The sequence below is a fragment of the Leuresthes tenuis genome, unplaced genomic scaffold, assembly GCF_036924035.1.
Source record: "Leuresthes tenuis unplaced genomic scaffold, fLeuTen1.0.hap1 SCAF_18, whole genome shotgun sequence".
NCBI lineage: Eukaryota > Metazoa > Chordata > Actinopteri > Atheriniformes > Atherinopsidae > Leuresthes > Leuresthes tenuis.
In genome coordinates, this window is record NW_027325372.1 from 19,074,159 (window position 1) to 19,095,464 (window position 21,306).

Here is a 21,306-nt window from a genome sequence, read left to right on the forward strand (position 1 = left end):
ATTTTTGCATGAAAGGCAACCCACCATTCTCACTGCTCCCCCTCTCCTCTCTTTCCAGGGTGCTGCTGGCAGAGGAGATACTGGAGGCTGAGCAGTTGTCCTTCTCATTCACCTCCTCATTTTGTCGTTCTTTGTCACTGAGGATGCCAGTGTCCTCTTCCGCTTCCTCCTCTCTCTGCTTCTCTTGTTCCTGCTCAAGCTCTTCGACTTCCTCGTCCTTCTCTGCTGCCACTTCCTCCTGCACTTCTTTCTCTCCCTCTTCTTTCTGTTCTTCCTCCTCCTCAGCAGGGACTTCTGCTTCCTTCTCCCCTGTGTCTACACTGGCACTGGAGTTGTCGGCTTCTGCTGTCAAAAGAAAATTTGTGTTATCTTCTATCGTTCATGCCTTGATTCAGCTTACATCGGAGCTATAATCACTTTCACAAAAACCTATTGTGAGGTTTCTAGATTATCTGTCGTGAAATGCTGTTTGAAACATGCCAGATGTCAGCCTTTTATTTAAAGCCATCTCTGTTTGCGCCGTGTATAGGACACTCCTCTATTGATACACTTTCATAGACACACACTAACAAGAAAAACAAAAACACACACCCATGCTCTAATGTAAGCAATGCAGCAGGTACACAAAGGCAGGTTTTTGCAGGACCAGCAGGACCAGGATATGAGCAGGAAATGAAGAATTAAATTCCTGTTTACATCAAAACATGCTCATGTACGCCGTACACATACGTAACCCAGCAGCACAGTCCTTGTACTGATGCATGCGGGGTTAGAAAAACACGACACCATGAGGCCTCATACACTCGCCTGTGTGAGCCACAGTACCTCTGCTCGTGGCTGCACAGGCACTCCAAAATAAGGCAGTTTTCTTGCACAAGATGTTTGGGCATAACTCATTCAAATAGGTCTTTCAAAACCCTTGCACCCATGTCCTCTACGTGTGTGCAAGTTTTTTTCATTCCAATCCCCTGATGTTTTCCCCTATTTTTGGCTCATTGCTTTCCACAACCTGTCCTTTCTTCGTCTGTTGCTCTTGATTGCATGCTAATTTAAATTCAGGCTGCAAAGTGAAAAAATTTCAGGTGAAGAATTATTGCTTAGGGCCACACTTTTGGGAATTGAACTAACAACCTTCTGGTTTTCATTATGACTCAACAACATATTAAACAACAGGGATCAAAGTAATACAAGTTACCTGAACTTTTCGCACAGAGACATGGCCTTTAAGTTCTAGATGTTTATCAAGTCAAACCTTGCATTTATTGCTATGCATTCTCTTTTATAAAATTCATTTTTATGCTCTTTTTTTGCTTTTCACTTTAGTTTAGTTTTTAGTAATTCAGGCATAAGGGTCTCTAAATCCAGTGAACTGACGTGAACAATCACAACAATGATTTTTATTTCAAGCACTTTAGCTCAGCAGATCAGTTAATCGTGGACAATTAAATTCAATAAGGAGTAAGAGCCATAAAGAGATAGACACATCTCTAGATTTTTAGCAAAATATTTGATTTTTGACTTTCTTGATTATTAGAATTCATCAGATGGATTTCTTTGGATGGACTTAAAATACTTTCAAATGTGTATAAATCAAAGAAGTAACCAGCAGGTCTAAAAATTAAAGCCAACATAAAGTTGCATGAAACCTGCATTCTTTATAGTGGCCAGAAGGAGGCTTAGACAACTGTGGGGAAATGACTCTATTAGCCTGTATGCACTCTCTTCCACATTCCACGAAAGGCAACCAAAAAAAGGTTCTACCAAATATCAATAAATGGCTCTAGTCTGTCTTGTGTGTTGCTCAAAAACTTCAGGACTTATCTATACGCATTTAGTTGCATGACAATCACGTCATAGGCACATGACAAAGGGTGGAAGGGCTTCAAACGTTAGCATGTTAGCTGGTGTTAGTGCAACGATACAGTAAAGCAAAACTACTTTATTGTACTCCTCAAAGGCTTGACTCAAAGTCTCTCAGTTTGTTGAAATGTCCTTTTCTGAGACATTTTTGCAGCTTAACAATAGTCACAGAGTGGAAGTGACCTAGCTTTCAGAAGTATGTCAATACTTCAGTGTACATGTGTCAGACCTTTCCCTTGCTCCTTCAACGACAGGCAAATGAGAAACGCAAGGCTTTAAATACAGTAGTTCACAAATCAATGTGGCAAATGTAGTGTTACACTGCATTCGCTTTACCCTGTGGAACCAAGAGTGTCACAATTTCCATCAAAATCCATTCAACTCTATATAATATGTGTTTTGAGCATTCTTAATTTCTCTTAGATGTCTAAACTCCTCTATAAACAATATCATATATACTAGACAGCTGTGCAGTGCTAACAGTTTTTCTTGTCTTTCAAATTATTTCTCAGTTTGTTAATAACACATGAATGTACTCTTTCAACTCTACTCTTTTGGTCTTCCTACCAGTCTCGGAGGGTGTCAAGGCAGTGGTGGGGGTCTCGGCTTCAAGTTCAGCCTCTGCTTCCTCCTGGGAGGCAAATGAGGACGGGGTGCTGCTACGTGATGAGGAGGGCCAGGCTTCTGAGGGTTCAAAGGCCAGACTGAGGTCAGGGCGAGTTCTTGAAACCCGGACGTGCTCCCTCTCGTACTCCTCCGCTGCCAGACGCTCCACGTTCTTATACCTAAAGGATAAGGAGAAAGGGGAAGGATGAAAGAGGGAAAACAACAATCTTAGACAATGCATCTTCTGTCTTGCATTCCTTGATAATACTGTTCTCAGTTTTGGTCTTTGCCAAACTGCCAAAACTAAACCACTTTTCTTTACTCTCTGCCAAGGGACCCAATTTCACTTCACTTCACCTCCTTTTTACATTTATAATCCCTTCTTGTTAGTTACCCCGCTCTATTAATTGTTCACAAGATACTCAATGTATTCATCACTCATTTGCTGTAGGAAAAAGATTCCCTATATTGCTTTCCTCTCCTGTCTTGTCTGCTATGCTTTCAGAAGCAGTCCACATATTCTACAAGAAGAATTCAAAAGAAGCATTAGGGAGGAGGCTGTAGAGAAGGAGAGAACAGCAGGAAAGAAGAATGGGACAGATGGGGAGAAGTTAATGTTAGTTTGGTCGCGAAAGGCTACAGATTAGAAGTTAATCGGACTGAACCTGTTCAAGATGTGCCCCAGTCAGCTGTCCTTCATTGTCCAATTCCACTGTCTGGCTCCTTCTCTCGTCTTCTCTCCTTTCCTTTCTCCTTCTACCAAACTTTACCATTCAACCTGCCGACCAGCATTGAGCTTTAGGGCACTGAATCAATCCTCTCTCTCTTCTTTTCTTTCTCTAACTCCTCCTCTTTCCCACAGCACCGTGAATGTGTGCAGCTTCTGTTCAGACTTCATTAGCATCAAGCCACTTCAGACATCTGAAGAAACCAGACACTAATACACATGTGTGTGTTCGTGTCGATCTGCATGCGATTAAGAGTGAAATTGAGCGAATGAGCCAAGTGTGTATTGTGGGCTTTAACATGGCCTCTTACACATGAAAATAAAATGTGTTGAGTGAAAGTTTGCAATACACACCGATATGCAGTCTCTCACTGAGAGCTCTGATTGCATACATTAATCACTCTTTGAAAAATTGAGCACAGGGCATGTCTATGCAAGCTATTTTTAACCAATACAAATATGTAATATTGGATTCTCAATTGAAGTTTGTTCAGTGTGAGGCTCAAAGTGAAAGACCAAATGTAGTCTTTCCTGATCTACATGTATATTTCAACTTTAGATGTAAGTGACTGACCAACAATATAATCCAAATATTAAAACATTGAGAATCAAAGATGCAATACACTACTTGTTATATACTTTTCAAAGGCTGTATATACATTTTTATAAACTGAACAAATAATACACGAAAAATTCAGTCAAGACTGGCTGAGCTTTTCCATGTTGGAACTGCAGTGCACCAATGAGTCTCTAAAAGTTTCATACATGACAAAGCCAAGGAACCAATCCATTCAATTTATAGGATAACTGTTCAGGGCTGGTGATCTGGAACAAAGGATTATCTGACAATAGCATTTAGCAACTCATTAACTGTGTGCTAATGTAGTCAAATTGAAAACTTGCATTATCTTTGCGCACTTTTTTCTTACTTAAGCTCATTGTAAGTCTCTACTGCTATTTTGCTGCTCTCCTTCTGATCTAGTTCTCATTTATTGGTGTTTATTAGTAAAATGTAAACAGTAAGAAAAGCTTCCAGTGCATCTCCTCTGAGAGGGATCCCCTATATAAATGCACAACTGTGAGTATCGTGGGAAAAACAAATACTGATAACCTTGATATCCAAAGCAGATTTAAGTGCAGCAAGTGCTTCATCTGACATGTTCACAATTTGTCACATTACTGTGAGGGAAAGCTTCCCAAAAAGTTATTTGTGTAGTCCAAACAAGTGTTAATCTGCCAACACAAAGCCTTTTCTGTGTTCTGGAAACTCCTGGGGGGAGGTCAGCGAGCAGCACAGGAGAGATGTGAGACTAATTTGCTTTTTCGCAGATCACAGAATGCTGAATGAGGCAAAAGTTGTGATGCATCTCAGCCTTTCTAAGGTATAAATGGATCATTTTTGTGTAAGCAAAAAGAAAATATCAAACTATGTTACATCAATGAACAGATTTGGGTTCTGTTTAATCAGTGCTCTGAGAAAAACTTCTGCAGATTTAGGAGTACTTTTATTCTTTAGCCTTCACATTAATGTTGCTATAATGATCTAGTTCTACTTTGCAGTATTGGTAATTATATATAAAGGAAAAAAATCTGAATGTTTGCCTGCATCTCAGCATGCCAGAGCTCTAAGCTCATACGCACTTGAGCAAATGATACTCCCTTCACTTTAAGCATATCTAGGTTTACCACTTTTTTCAAGCTCATCAATTTGTCTTATGTTGTAATGTAATTTAATTACTGCTTGAATGATGTACCAAACCAAACATGACTCTAGGCTTTTGAAAATGGTTCAGTCCAACCACAGTTCGGTACATTCAGCAATAATTTTTGTTATTTGACATTAAAGTCCTAATATGTCGTGCGTGTTCTTTTCGACCAGGTTTTACTGTGCAGATGCATCCTATAAATCAGTGTTGCTCTGAGGATGCTTTTCCCACATACTTGCCCCATATGATCATGACCCTCTCTGAATGTCTTTCTCATGCTTGTTTCTTCTGTTTGTTATTGAATCAAATGTTTGTGTTTCTCTCCCTGCTCCTCTATTTTTCATGTGTTATTGTATTAATTGTGCTTTTATTTGAGGGTGAAAAAGACTGCCTTGAGGAAAAGCAACAGCACTTGGCTCAGACTGCCAGTGGAAAGAGAATAGAAATGAGGAATAGCTGAAGAGGTATAGCAAGGTGTTTTTGCATATTTTGAAATACTGTGGTGAAACTGGGTTTTCCTTTGATACAGTTGTTATCTGTCCTAATTGATAAATGACTGCTCTGAGTATGATCCGTCCTTAATGTGGACATGACCTCACATACCCTCTCGACTAAATCTCTTGCTTCCTGTGATTCCCATCTGCACACAAACATAGATTTATAAGCCTCATGAAAACTCTTCCTGAGTGGATGTGAGTGCACATGCTTTTATGTATTTACATGTGCATTCAATGTGAAAAGCTCAACAAATCCAGGAATCTGATTTTCTCATGGCATGCAGCCAAAACAATCAGACCCTTGGCAGAGAGAAGCAGTTAAAGTCCAACTCCTTCAGAAAGGAGAAGACAGGCAAACAGCGAGGAAAATCAGTTCAGCAGCCCCCCAGCCTCTGGCAGCTGAGGGCACCGCTTTAACCTGAAAACAATTACACTATTACCAAGCTTCCCAAACCGCCAGCTCAAACATATTCCCAGGGGGTTCAGCTGCTCTGTGTTGTTTTGATTTAATGTGCACACTTACCTCTCCTCCCGCGCAAGCCTGGCTTCTTCCATTTTATCCACATAGCCGCGGCTGTGAGAGGCAGACAAACAGAATTTTTAAAGATAATAATCATGCCCTACACCACCAAGTCCTCCTGTATGGCCACTGGGGTGAATAAAAGATGGCTGCAAATAATACATGTAAGCAGTTACAGAGCCAACCCAACACATGATACCATGTTCTGATTAAAAAAAGTGCAGTGACTATTCTGGAGTGTTACCCTGGTCATTTTTTAGTACCTACAATTAAGAGATTAAGAGATGTCCTGGAAACGATTTTAAATGGCTAAGATTTAAGCCAAGTTCACACTCTGTGATTTTCATTCTCACTAAATTGTATTGTTCACACTACAAGACGTGTCTGTCTTGTGCTTGGGAGTTTGTAAGTGTTCACACCACATGGCTAATCTGTGTGAGGGGGTCACACACTGTCTTAGATTTTTCACCTGACCTAACCCCAAACTCATTTGACTGATTTTACCTATATTATATATCCAGTGATTCCAGCTCTCCTGAAGCCTAGTCTCTTCCTCATTGTTAGCAGTAGCATATAATTAAAGAGCACACTGGTGACCAGGTGAGTCTGTTCGTCTCACCTGGTTGTTGAAGAGATCTAGTAGTTTTTCACCTTGCCTTTGCACTGTCTGATATTCGCCAGCGTCTAACTAAATTCTGCTAAATCTCCTGAGCAGACTCCTCCTCCACGTTCACTGTTATGCTTATTGTTTGTTTGTATTTTTTTATTTTTCGGGTTTCGCCCAAATCGTGACGCCTTCTTTTCTGCTCCCATTGGCTGTACGTCCTGGTCAATGGCTCAACACCATTCACTATCAGTCAGAGACTGGGGTATTTCCCCGAACCTCACATATCTCATCTTTTTGAGCGGTCACACATAGCGATTAGTAACTGATCTAACTGTCGATTTGTCTCAGCTATTTGTCAGTGACCTTCAGCGTTTTCCTGCGAGGTGAAAATCAGGCTTAAAATTCTTGCTGTGTGAACTAGGCTTTAGCAGTGCTAACTTAAAGCATCACAAGCAGGCAATCAGTTGTAGTTGAAAGGATGCAACACATCACGGTTTCAAAATGAGGACAGCTTTAGGGATACAGTCACTGAAACAAGAATATTTATGTGCTAACACACACACACACAGGACAGAAGCGGGGCTAATGTTAACTAAGGCAGCTGATAAATAATCAAGCAGAAACTACGTTGTATTAGTTGCTTGCTTTGACATCCCCACAAGATTCTGAATAACAGGTGAGAGCAGTTTGTTTTTGACCTGTTATATTCGACTGAAGTATGCTCACTTTTAATAGACACTGTATATTATATTGTGTGCCTCTCAACTTGTCTGGTCTCCTTTTATTTATCACTTGAAAGGTGAATAGTTATTTGATTTTTTTACAGTTTAAGATCAACACTGCTCTCCATCTGCTTAGCTTACCTTAGCATTATTACTGGACATTGTTAGAAAACGTATGAAGGTATGGTTCTGGATAGGAGCTTTATATTCAAATTACCATGATGACATCATACTAGGTGTTTTGCATTTGAAAGCCATGGCCATTTGGAGGGCAGCAAGGATCTACTGAAAAACAGTTTTGAGTTGTATTCTGGTATTTGCTTCTTTCCAGTTTGACCCATTGTAGAGATGAAATAATCAGAGCTTTCAATCTCTGCTGATTTTGGTCATTTTCAAATAAAATGTGTCCCTTTATGAAAGCACAGCACTATACTGTTTTTAAATGATAAGGGTCCTCCCCTTATCATTTAAAAACAATCCAAACTCAAACAGATGCAGGCCCTCGTAAAAACAAAGCTAGTGAGGCCTCACCTGTGCTTGTTCCTCTCCTCTCTTTCTATCTTTTGCAGTCTCTCCTCTCTCTCCACTCGGCGGCGCTCTCGCTCAGCAGCCAGAGACTCCTGGTGCTGTCGATAGGAGGAGGACAGGAGTCCTCCTACAGCTGGCCTGTGGGAGAGAGTGAGACGGGAAAGAAAAGTATGATTGATTATAATGACATGTACATTTTTAAAATGACTGAATATGTTCTAAGATTGATGGGTCTCTAATCCTGTATATTTTGTACCATTCTGATAAACAGCTATAGATATAAAACACAACCCATGCGCCTTGAGTAAGCAGAGTTTCCACATGTTTAGGTATAGTTCATGTATAAATGATTGTGTCCTTCGAGGAGAAAAGAGAAAGTTCTGAAACCAGCAGGCTGATTCACATCAGTATTTCAAGAGGGCACCGCACGTTGTCTACATTTATCGCCCACGTTTGCTGTTGTAAACACACATGAATGTGTACTTCTATGTGAACCTGTTTACAGTACATGGACTGTGTATTTTAGGGCGGTTCCCAGGCATGTGTGGAGGCACATGTTGGTGAGCAGTCCTCTCACCTTGAGCTGGTGGGTGTACTTGGGGTGCTGAGAGAGGAGTAGGACATGAGACTTCCATTCCTGAAGGAGAAAATGCCGGTGAGAAAGCGGGTGACACCGAGTGAGCTCACCATTCGCTCAGTTACACGACACCATGTCGTCTGCGTAAGACTTGCGGCATGAACCAAATGTGACACCCGCTTACATAACAGGAATACTGTTGGTGCAACACTCGAGGGATCCCTATTACTAACTTCTATGATGTTTATTCAATTAAGTTTTAGGAAAATTCCAGACAAGGTGTCTGTCCACACCTACTGCCCTCTGAATCTGAAAAGACCCTTCACTAAAACATATTTACCTTGACAAGTCGTTTAGCCATTGCAGGCAGCAGCTACTGGCATGTTATTTAAGGCTCTGGTGCCACACGTAAAATAACAACAGGTGACATATTATTTATATTTCCCAATGGTGGTGTAAAAGGAGAAGTATGACTAATTTCCAAAACATTAGCATCAGATTTCTGTTAATGATAGTTCTAGTTATTTCTGCTTATTATACATACTTACTAACAAGCCTGATAGTATGCTACAATTAGAAGCACCGACTGAAACATACACGATAGATCAGGTGTGGGGTGTATTGTAAACTAATCTCATTCAGCAAGAGATAAAAAACTGATAAAGATAAAAACTGCAATACTATGTCTAGAATATTAAAGACAAAAATTTATGATAAAAGAAAAAAAAAAGTTCTCCCTAAAGGAAGAAGCAAGGGTATTCTGCTCATAAAAGTGAAGAGGTTAGGAAGACATCTGCTTATGCCGTCTTTGAAAGGAGGGGGAAGCCAAGGTACTGAGGAGCAAAGTACAGGTTGCAAACAAGTGTGGGTTATCAAAGTAGTGGGAGAACTAGGAACAGATATGTGAAGAAATGAAAGGTGATAATAAGAGCGTTGACAGGCTCGAGTTGAGAGGCTGTGAGGTAAAAGACGTGAAAAGAACTAGTGAAAAGGGAAGGTGATGAACAACAAAAGTGGCGCAGAGAGAAAGATCCAAGCTGGTGCCAAGATAAAAGCCAGAAACACAAGTGGAAAGTGAAAAAATAAAGGTGGAAAGTGGAGGAAATAAAAGGATAGCTTCTTGAAGTTATGGGTGACTGCGTTATGCCGTCCCATCTGACCTGGGAGATGTGGTTTTGGGTGGCTCCTCGCTGCATTTAGATTGAGCTGAAGGTGACGGTTCCTCATCGAGATCATATGAGAAGAGATGGAAGGGCGAGTGGGGGAGATAGGGCAGGCGGTCAGGGGAGGGATGGGAGCTTCCACGCAATGGTGGACTGACTTCCTTGGTGGCCGGGACGGTGACGATAGACCTTTTCCTGGCCAGCAGCGTGGCCAGGAGGGAGGGCTGTGCTGGGGGGCTGAGAGTGCAGGACACTGCAGAAGAGGAGGTTGGGGTAGAAGGGGGAGAGGTGGCTGTTGGAGGCGGTTCTGCACGATTCCTGTGTTCATCCTCTTTTATACACTCCTTTCTGGAAGTGATGGTGATGGACTGTAGGGTTGTTCTGTGAACGATGGATGTAGCCAGGCTAGGAACAGAGGAATGGATTGAGAGGAATAAGCACAGGAAAACATAACTGGTCGGTGGAGAGAGAAGTATGTGCCCTTCAAACAGATTTAAGGGCTACCCGGGTCAAACTGTGCACATATTCAACACTAAACAACAGACACATGTAATAAACTGCTCCCTTTTTACAGATCACAAAGAAACAGGACAATATTCAATTTCCATGTCACCACCAAGTCCTAAAATACCTGGAGGTGGTCTGATTAGCCCCCTCCTGCTCATCCGAATCAGACTCAGTCAAAGGAGTCTCCTCTTCCTCCTCCTCTATGCCAGCCTCACATTTTTCCTCTCTATAGACACGGGTGGGTGGGTGGAGGGGTGAATGCACAGACGGATTTTGAGGATTGAGGGAGAGATGATGTGATACATCAGAGTAGCATGCAAACAGAAATCTCCACAGAAATTAGGAAGTGTTGAAAACAGGGGAAAAGAAAAGATGGAGGTTCAGACGAGACCGATGCATGGAAACAATGTTTAAATCTGTGCAGCAAAAGCTAACAGACGTTTACTCTACAAACAAAGACGTGACAAATACCACATCAAGACAGACAAAAAACACAGAAAGAAAACAGAAGAGAGGAAGGAGAACACTGACATGAAATAAGATCACTTGTGGATGAATGTTTTAAATTACACACTTCATGCCTCCAGTTAGGTGGTTTTACAGACACATGAAGGCAAAATATGATGGTATGGGAAGGGGGTGAAAGGCTAAAAAGTGACTTGAGATCAGTGCCACCAGCACTGTTTTGTCTAGTGAAACCAGATGAGCCTTGTTGCACTCGAGTCTGTGTGTACCAGGTGTTGTTCCACAAGACCAGAGCCATGTGTGTGACGAATGGAATGGCCAATAAAACTTGCGTTTGTTTTTCTGTGTGTGCATGCAAAATATGGAGCAGGATGTGGTCCCTGACATGAATAACTTTCACTTATCATTTCATTAAAACAATATATATATATTTTTTTAAAAAGTGAAAAAAAATTATCAAACATTCTCACTTCTTTTTCAAGATACGCACTCATCCCGGCAGTACATTTAGACAGTATCTGCGGCTTGGAACACACAGTTAGGATGGAGAAACGGAGAGGAGGCACATGTAGTAATGGTGGTGAAGGAGCAACAGTGGAGCAGTGGAAGAAGATGAAAGATTCACCTTTGTTAGTCAGCTCGAATCCCACTGAAATTCCCATTTTCGTGTAAAATGCACACAGCACTGCAATACGACCGTGCTGGTTTAATGTTTATGCTTGTGGTAGAGTTAGACCCTAAATGCGTGTGCTGCTGAAGAGAATTATTTTATTATTCAGAAAAATTAGCATGTGGGGCTGCAGTTCAGTAGAGTTTGGCTTCAGATGGAAAATCCACGCTTTGAGTTGTGAGGACACACTGGTGGCTGTCACAATAAGTGTGTGAGGAGTGGAGGCCAAAGAGGTCAGCAGCTGGTGTGGTTCTGAGTGATGTTTGGACTTACATGGATGGAAGAAAACCTGACAATGCTCTGGAGCAGAAAGTGGCACAATAGTCAGATCTGGCCCTCTGAGCTCAGGGAGGACTAATTGGCACCACAATCATTTATTATGCCTAAAACCAACGCTTTTTTAAAATTTTTGCTCAGTCATGACACCTTATTAATCTCCCTACAGTTAACTAAGTCTGGCACTTCATTGCCTTCCTCTGTTTCTCACCTTTCACTCAAGTCCTCAGCTCTGTGTCCACTGAAAGGCTGGAAGCCGGCTCTTTGTGGGGATGCAGGGCTGCAGGGAGATGCGTGACCAGATCGTCCGAGAGAGGCTCGGCGGCTCCGCCTCCTCTCTAGGCCTCGTTGCTTGTCACCACCTCCAAGGCTGGTTCGGCGGCGGTCCCGCCGTCCCATAGGTGGGGGCTGGCTGTCGTCATCACCATCTTCATGCCGCAGGGTCGTCTGATGGGGGAGAATGATTGGGGGGATGAAAGGTGTTTCTCAAGATATCAAATGTTGAGCTATTGCACTATAAATACTGTATGAAGTCAGGCTTCATCATAGTCACTGGACACAAAAAACACTCAGAATCCGATCTGTGCTCTGTAATAAAAAGCTTGTGAAACTTTTAACAATTGTTTGTCTCAAACCTCATAGATGTTGAGCTGCTCAACCAGGTCAAGGTCAGTGCCTTTTCGTCCCAGGTGTCTTTGGGAGATTGACTCTATGCCTTGTTCTTCTAGACCATCCACCATGTCGTAGAAGGAGTCCTGGTCGGGCAGTGCTGCAAGTGTCTGCAGCAAGACAGGACACAGATAAGTTATAAAGGTATGACTGAGGCTGAGTTATAAAGAAGCTTTTTAAATGTATACAGGTATACATACCTTATTAATGAGGGTCATGGCATAGACGAGGAGCTCAGTGTCCACTCCATCCTTCTCATGCAAGATCTCCATAGTATTAGACCACGGCTTGCAGCCTGAGTACCATTCCGTCAACATTTGTAGATAAAGACAGAAATTGATTGATTATCTTATTACTATCACAAAAAACAGCCCTATTTCATAGACACCAACCAATTCAGTTGAATGAGTAGCTGTCTTATACTGTATATCATACTAAGGATGAATCAAATGCTCTATTAGACAAACAGAATAATTAATGACAGTAAGCTCCTCGGGAGTTGTTTTCACATTAGCCTATCTGTACCTCTCTTTGCGTCCACAGAGGTGATGGCTTGTATCAGCAGCGGCGCGTTGGACTCGGAGTACTCCACAAACACCAGCAGCAGCTTCAGAGCTGTTTTCACCACCAGACGGAACTAGTGGAGAAATGACAAAGAGACATAGTTTTCACAAAAGATGGGTACACAATGTTTCACTCCTGTGACCATGACATGTGGAAAGGTGTGAGTGGCGTTAGAAATATGTGTGTTGCATGCATTATGGGGTTCGTATGGTTTGACAGAATGCATGGGACGCAGATTTAGAAGTGCTGGCAACAAAGAAATACAAACTTTCTTGTTGCTTGTTTGCTTGTTTGTGTCTGGAGACTTGTATTATGCATGTTGGGATGACTGAAATGTGTTTACAAAGTCTCATTGTGGGGATTCGCCTCCTTTTTGGGCACAAGAAGGCCAGACATATAAATCATAGCATTTTAGACTGAAGACTTGGTTTAAAGTTAGGGTATAGTTATGGTTAGTTTTAATTTTAGAGTAAGAGTTTCAGCGAGTCAAGTTGTTATGGTCAGGTTAAGTCTTCACAGGATCTTCATCAGGCCCTGTACACTGCATGTTATGTGTGCTCGTGTTTAAGAGGCTCAGTATCAGTGCATCAGTTCCCCAACAAGTTTATTGTAAGATATGGGGAGAGTAGCTAGCTGCATCGAAACCTGGATATGTGTTTTTGAAACTAACAAAAGAAATACGAAGACGGCACCATGTCGGGTCAGGACACAGACTACATCAGGGATGTGTTTGTGTGTGTTTATTTGAATAGAGGCTAAAAATAATGTTCTCCAAACAATGGATGGTTGCTCAGAGCTAATGACAGCCTACAGCCTTTAATTTTTTTTTCCCCTTTTCGCTTGGCTTTACCTTTGAGCCAACAAGAGTGTAAAGCCACTGGATTGTCTCGGGGTGGCCAATGACTCCGTTCATCCCGTCCACATACAGCATGATCTGCCCAAGAGCTGACAAAGGATGGAGGAGATAGAAACAAAAGGTTAGAGCCCACAAAGTTAAAAAAAAGAGAAAAAGCCAACAAGGATTTCTTGTGAAAACACAAAAGGGCAGAAAGGAAAATGTTTTTCAGCCATAGTACTTTTTTTTTCCCAGTATTTGAAGTGCGAGGCAAGCCAATTAAAACACTAACTTATTTCATTAGAAATAACTGCTAAAAATCTTCTCTTACACATCACTGGCCAGCTAAAAGCTAAACCAAACTACTTTGAGACGATTATATTAACAAATGTGGTTTTATTACATTGCTGCATTCAAAATGGTAGCACACACAATATTAAGCCTAAAACAACAGCCAAGTTGAGGTAAATTGCATAACATGCTGAATGTAAGTTTGTGTGAACACAGTTCACATACAGCAGGAGCATGTCAATGTGAAAAAGCTCCTTCAAGTGTAGTCCCAAACGTCTCAGTAGTGGATAAAACATGCAGTGGAGAGTAAAAACAATAAAGCAGCTTCTGTGAGCCAGTGGGGAAAGATTAAAGGGCCCCCTGTTGTAGTTCACATCTGTTACCAAGACTTGGATGGGTTAATCTAGAAAATGGACTTCATTTTTTATTGTGCTTTATAAAGCCCCTTATTTACCCCTAAATGAGAGCAGGCTGCAACACAAGGCAGTTACACCCCTCTGCACCCTCCACTGCATGGAAAACATACGTGGTGAAGTTTACAGAGGGTTCACCAGTAGTAGTGGCCAGATAAAGCTTCTTGAAGCACTGAAGCTATCCAGAAAATTGTGTTGAAAATGGTTGATTTTTTTAAGGCTCTGAATGCTCATTAGAGCCATCTGCTGATTAACTTCAATTAACATTTTCAGAAATGGTAATATATATATATGCATATAAGCTACTTTACTGCACACCAGTGTTTCATATTTGATCTTTTTCATTACACTTAATGTCCTAATTGTTGTATGAAAATCAAACCACCGGTGAAAAATGAAAAACTCTATATTGCTGCACGGGCACATATCTTGTTTTTTACAACTCAGCCCGTATCATGCATACAACAATCAACAACACACCGGGCTGTCGTTCTGGTTAAATAGGAAGCCAGACACACAAAATAAATATGACCAAATTAAAATGCCCCGCTGAGCCCTTCAAGTTTTATTTCAGCTAGATGTATGACTCTTTTCTTTCTTTTCACATGTAATTTGGCCCCATTGGATCTGATTTAATAAAAAGATTACACATCACATCACATGAATCCATGTGCAAATCGCCAAGAGAAATCAATCATATCTCTGAGTTGGGAGGCTTTATTTATCATCAATCTGGTCATTATGACCAAGACATCTAGAGTAATTAGGGTAAGGTATTTTACTGAGGAACACTTGCAGGTATGGACAAGAAGAGAAGCTGGACAATTAAAATGATAGCAGCCACTGATCCAGATTAATTAAGCAATATAGAATTAAAATCAGGTTCTTATAAGTTCCTTCTGATTCGCTGAACACAACAGCTTTATTGCTACTAATTGTGAGACTGCTTTGTGATGAAAGATGATTTTGCACTGCTGCTGATGTGTCAAAGCAACAGAAGGAAAGTTGAGTCAGGGCTTAAAATAGAAGCCACAGATCCCTCGCACACAGCATGGCGACTTCAGTTATCATCCGCCTCACTGGACCGCCTTAAACTACCATTCAGTTCGCAGGATTGGATGGAAGATTTGTGGAATCAGATGGAAGAAACAGCTTCTCAGAATTTGGGACACTTACTCCTGGTAGCATGACAGGATCAAAATGGACACTTACCAAAATGTAAGAAGAGTTTTAGGTGGTGAATGGCTGCAGCTGTATGCGTGCTTTTAAATTTTCCACATGATATGTAGAAAGTAGCACTTAAATTTTAAATTGTTAAATTTTATAGAGACATAGTGCTCATCAGAGATTATAAACTCGATGACAAACATCAGACTTATATTAAGGGGCTTTTCAGAGACGTGAAAGACTTTTTTTTACACTTATTTTGCTTGTCAGAGGAAATTATTATTACGAGAGTCCAGGTGGCTGGTATCACATGGGCTTAAAGGTCAAAGGTAAATATCCAAATGGAAACACCTGGTTGGGCACCAATGGATGGAGAAGTCACTGGAAAGTGGCCCGTTTCATATCACGGAAAAATCTTAGATGGAGCAAAGAAGATCCAAGAAGACAGAAAAGTCAAAATCGAATCAATCCAGAGACGAGACAAATTTGCAGCAAGACACCATACTGGCTCACACCCGTCCACAATGAAGCAGGTGGAGGTGGAGAAACTAACAGCAGAAAGGTGAATTCGGTGTAGGGGCTCCAAACTTGTCACTTATACTGTATATCATACTAAGAAATTTGTGTAATTGTATTAATAATAAAATTCATAGCATCTTATCTTCCTCCTCAAGTATCCTGCCGATGATTCTTTAATTTCCCTTTTTTGTTTTAATCTTAAAGCAAACTGCTCATACATAGTGTGAAGAGGAAACACAGTGGTTACATTTGCCCGTGTATTTCTCAGTTGTGCATTTGGACTCAAAGATAGAAACTTTACATTTCTGAACAAAAACTAAAACTTTATAACCACATGTGGAAAAACTGCCCAGTCTCTCATGCTAGCTTGGTAATTTCCACTTGACAGACAAGCGTGTTGAGTATTTTTGACATACTGTGCCATCGTGAAAACAAAGAGCTATAAAGGCCTTAGCCACTTTTGGGTTTGTAGTATAGCTCCCTGAGATGTTTTGTTCAGAAACAGCCTTCTGACAACTGCTTTAATTCCTTGAAGTAAGAGCTTTGAAGTGGTTGCAAATAGCAACTCATTATGCAAGTAATATACATAATTACTATGTACTCGGAAGCAAATGTTTGGTGTGAGGAAACTAAAAAAGAAAAGAAAAAGAAAACACCAAAGGAAAGTGTGTGTGTGGATGTTTAAATGTCTAAGATAAATAGTAACAACCTCTCTGGGTAACTGAGTTGACTTACCTCTGATGGATATGAACGGAAGAGTACAATTTTATCATTCAGACAGATTAGATCATTTTCCAGAAGATAGTTTATCTGAAGAACACAATACTTATACACTAATTATATTACTAATCTTATAATTATTCACTTGGAAATGGTAGTGCGCTATCTGTTTGCACTTTTGATGTATCAATATAAATATCTAGACAGTTTGAGCCTCATTACAGAAAAGAAAAAAATAGATTGATGTACATTTCTAGAGACTATACCTCTTAATATGTAGTTCTGGTAGTTCTGGTCAGCTTCTGCTCCCACCTTGATGAGACATGTCAGACCTTCAGCCATCACAAACTCATGGACCAGGTCTTTGTCATCCTAATTCAAGGCAGAGAAAAAAGGAAATAAATCACCTTCATGTTGAGATACAGTGGTCTTTCACAGCCAAAAGCAAAGCAAAACTTCTGCTGAAAGTCATACTTATGTTTATGCATTCAAATTGCCATTTATTGTGTCGCCACACGATGGCAGTAGCGTGCGAAATTAGGATTAAAAGATTAAGACTTTCCAATACACAGTCCGCTTTGTAAACAAATGTTTGTGCATTACAGCAAAACGCAACTAGAAGGACGATGAGTACAATTTAAAATGCCTGACAGAACATATGTAAGGGACATCTGAGACAGCGGTGAAAAGGAGGGTGAACAGTATTAACACGTTTTTTTGTAGAAAAGTACAATTTGTTGTTTTTTTTTTTACTTTAATGCTGCACATAGTTTAAATAGTTAAATTCACTCTTTACTATCTAGTTTTCCAAAGCCTTTTGCTTTTTGTGCATGTGCTGTAGAAAATAGGTCCTTTGGTTTATTTTAGAAGCGGGCTCTTCCCATTGTAAACTAAAAGATTCTCTCTCCCTCTCCCTCTCTCTCTCTCTCTCTCTCTCTCTCTCTCACACACACACTCACACACACACACACACGCACAGGCAAAGACAGGGAGAGAAATGCCACGTTGATGCAGATTTCTGTCATCACAGAAGCACGCAGTGGCCACAATAACCATCCGTATTCTGTACAACAACCAACTGTAATTACATGTAAAATATGCAAGAGTGTGTGTGTGTGTGGGTGGGGGGGTGCGTTACCTGAAAAATTTGCTTTAAAGAGAACAGTGCCCTCCTCAAGTCACGTCCATTGGAGTTATAGAGTCTTTCTGTAGGAGGAAACACAAGCGTATATTCATATATAACTGAACAAAGGCTGCAATGAAGCAACATGAAAGAAAAAAAGTCATGTTTCTACCAAGAATGAGTTAAGTTCTTTGGACACAAACTTGATGTCTCATACTTCTCCCTGCATCCCTTTCATCTCTCACCAGCCTTCATGTTTTTCATTCCGATGAGTGGATCAATAAAACTTGATGGTAAAATGAGTCTCAGCTGTGCAAAAGCTGCACAACAGCCCGAGAGGTGAGCGGAAGGCGGCAATTTGATGGGGCCAATCACACCGTGGGGTTCCAATCACCTGAGGCAGGCACTTCATCACACACTTTCGCTGTGCCCTCACTCACAGAGCAACACGTGCATGATCTGTCTCCCACGCACAAACACACTCAGGCACACACGCGCACGTTGCAGAGGTGATTAGAGCCGTATCGGAATGTTAATGAGCTGCTGGCTGGGTTTCAATGTTGAGGTATTCAGGTCACGGCACAGAAACCACTCAGGACCAACAGGTTTGGGTTTGTATACCATGACAATCATATTTACACTGTTACTTCTAGCTTCGAATACAATTTTTAATACACTTCTATAATACCTTACACGAGATCTTACAAATGTATGTCTCTGGAGAGGGAGTATTTGATGTCAAATTGTCATTTCAGTTTAATATAATCACGTTTCAACTTTTTTGTTATCAGGTAGATCATTATTTCTGTGTCTGTGTATCTACGTCACATATGTACACATACACCATTTTGATTCTACTATCAGATGATAAATAATCTTCCTAAGTGCTCTGCATTAAGCCTAAAGTCTGTTCAGGCCGCAGTCCATAGCATCAGTTTGTGCATATGAACTGTTGTGCATTCAAATACGTGTCAGCATGGGGGTCTAGGGATCAGTGTGTGCGTGTGCACACATATGAGTGTAGAGTTTGTGTGGCGATTATCAAACCTCTGATCCCTCGTGAGAGGTGGGTGTTGGGGGTTGGGGTATGGATGTACTATAAGGGCAAGGAAGGACAATATATACACTCTGATGTGGGTGCAGACTTGGGCTAGGCTGCCTCCGTGGTAACAGTTGCTACGCTAGGCAAGGCTAACCCAAAGCCAGGGTCAAAATCATTATCATTCCGCACTCAAACAAAGAATTACAGGGCTGTCAGGCCTGCCTCTCCAATCTGCAGGATCATTTGTGTGAGATCAGCAGCGGCATTCATGGAATACATCTGCGATAGTCTACAGTAAGCTATGAAATTATGGAAGGTCATTAAATCGTCCACGTGATTAGTCTGGTGGAGGATATGTCACAAAGGGGAAAAAAAGAAATGAAATTCAAACAAATACTAAGAAGTCGTACACAAGGCTCAGCTGTAACTCACACGTTCAAAATGACAGTTTGATCAGATTTCCTGTTATTCTCCAGGTGTTCCCAGGATATCAAGAGGCCACTTGAACACTCCATCTGGCCCTTGAGTTTCATGGTTTAATGCAGACCTTCACGTGTGTTGTTTGTGTTCTTCATCAGGCCACGAGTGAGGCTGTCAGGGTAACCTTTACCAAACGTCTGCTGTGCATCAGGAGCATGTCAGCAGCAGCGATAAGGCTCAAACTTGGCTTTATTTATTTTAGTCTGCCACTAGTGGTGAAGTCAGGTGTACGGTGATATCGTTTTTCACAGATGATCTTGAATTACTTGTCTTTTTCACTGAGAGAAATCTCAGTTTGTTTAGGATCTTTTCAAAGGGCACAGGTGAAACGAAAGCCTCACACTACAAAGCTATTACAGCATTAGTGCGGTCACAGCAACAACCTGTAATCACCTGAAAGCTGCTAACAAAGGCTTGTCAACATAATTACTAGTCTGCTCAAATGTAATTTGGAATACTAAATAATGAATAGACCATTCTCCTTTTGAAACTAAGCGCTCCAGCAGTGTAAACACAACTGAAACAAGCTGGAAATAATTAAAACATAAATAAAGCCCTTTTCCAACCACCTCGACTGACCAACACTGCTTCAGCGCCTCCATCTCACAAATATGAGAATGTGCTCCACCAAGGGCAGTGCCTTATCTCACAGTCTTGATAAACAAAATCTGCTGGATTCTTCCTCAGATCCCGCAGCAGCTCTCCACCAACTATGAAAACAACACATCTTAATTACAGTGGTCGAGCTCCGCAGGCTTGACAGACAAATCTGCAGATGTTGAAAAAGAAGTAAAAGTCGGGACATCCACGTGTCTTCTATTGGTCAGTCTCTTTTTCCTGGCCGCTGGTTTTATTATGGTCACAAGAAAAGTTTAAACTCTCACTGGGATGTGTCACTGTGGCTTGTACATGTGCTTGTGTGCGGCGCGCATGTGTGCGTGTGTGTTCACTTGCCAACACGTGCACGCAGCCATGTGTAAGCCAGCGCAGACAGACAGGCACATCTCATTTATAGGTCCTCTTTTACTGTTTTGTTTTGGAGGACTTTCAGTTCTTGTCCACGCTGTTTCACCATGGCCTCACGTGCACTACAACATGTCAGTCATGATGAGTCATTTAGCTCCATCAGAATTTCCTAAAGATTCGATTGATCCCACCGCAAAAATACCTAATTTTCATTTGTTTCTAATGTGGTTGCTTGCGTTTGTAATCATATGGCTGGATGGTTTAATTCATTATGATAAAGACAAAACTTTTTTTCCATATATGCCTTGAAATGAAAACTCTCCACCTATAATATCAGAACCTCTCCTATAAAGCTGGACTGTTACTGCTATTAAAGCTTTATCAGACGAGCAACACAGAAACCAAAGTGAAGTTACAGTTTAATCTTGTCGAAACACCAGATAGAGAGGACCACACAGATGTGAAACATCATCATTAGATCATAAAAAACAGATTTAACTGCTTCAGAGTAGTAGCTTTACTTTCCCACTTCTCATACAAGACACCCCACCTGCCAATATGATGGACTAAAGTATGAAGTAGCTTTTCAGATTTGTGCTGTTAATTGCAGCAGTTGCCTGAATGAAAAAATCTGCAGCATACCAGCAGGGAGACACAAAGTAAACCTTTATCACTGAGAAAATCACAGGTGCAAAAAAATGGCTCTGTGTGATACAGGCAACAACAGCAACTCTTTCTTTCCTGCAGCTACTCTGCAGTTAATTTATTGGAGTGATGTGATGCTCATGTTTATCTCTTTTGACAACAGTAGAGAGGATGCTTTTTCCTTAATAATGTCCAAGAACACACATGGAAAACAAGTCGAATTGTATTTGCATCCACCTGATGCAAACATTGTATAGAATAATCAGTTCAAAGTAAAATCAGCATAAAATGCCCACACTATGCATTTCTTTAAAGGAGATGTGTGTTTTTTAACTATCCCACGTGCTCATGTGTGTGTTATCTGCAATGAAAAAGAGATCCCCCAAATGCCCAGGGTGTCTGCTCAACCGTTCAGGAGTGGTCAGATCCCTACTTCCCTTC

General features: G+C 41.1%; 1 protein-coding gene across 6 annotated transcripts in view; it reads right to left on the reverse strand.

Annotated features, from left to right (window-relative positions):
• fhod3a (formin homology 2 domain containing 3a) overlaps positions 1–21,306 on the reverse strand; it is a 53,686-nt gene that overhangs the window by 10,361 nt on the left and 22,019 nt on the right. Inside the window, exons 1-16 of one of the 6 annotated variants that reach the window (XM_072370041.1) lie at positions 17,978–18,063; positions 17,748–17,815; positions 16,876–16,981; positions 13,515–13,609; positions 12,626–12,737; positions 12,301–12,395; positions 12,067–12,210; positions 11,643–11,878; positions 11,429–11,455; positions 10,145–10,246; positions 9,511–9,918; positions 8,351–8,410; positions 7,777–7,911; positions 5,920–5,970; positions 2,428–2,645; positions 25–345 (exon numbers count right to left, since the gene is read on the reverse strand). In XM_072370041.1, coding sequence (XP_072226142.1) covers positions 25–345; positions 2,428–2,645; positions 5,920–5,970; positions 7,777–7,911; positions 8,351–8,410; positions 9,511–9,918; positions 10,145–10,246; positions 11,429–11,455; positions 11,643–11,878; positions 12,067–12,210; positions 12,301–12,395; positions 12,626–12,737; positions 13,515–13,609; positions 16,876–16,981; positions 17,748–17,815; positions 17,978–17,996 — 2,197 coding nt within the window. In that variant the 5' untranslated portion in view covers positions 17,997–18,063. Of the gene's footprint in view, positions 1–24; positions 346–2,427; positions 2,646–5,919; positions 5,971–7,776; positions 7,912–8,350; positions 8,411–9,510; positions 9,919–10,144; positions 10,247–11,428; positions 11,456–11,642; positions 11,879–12,066; positions 12,211–12,300; positions 12,396–12,625; positions 12,738–13,514; positions 13,610–16,875; positions 16,982–17,747; positions 17,816–17,977; positions 18,064–21,306 lie in introns of those variants that run through there. The other 5 variants (XM_072370039.1, XM_072370038.1, XM_072370040.1 and 2 more) reach the window with 5 other exon arrangements.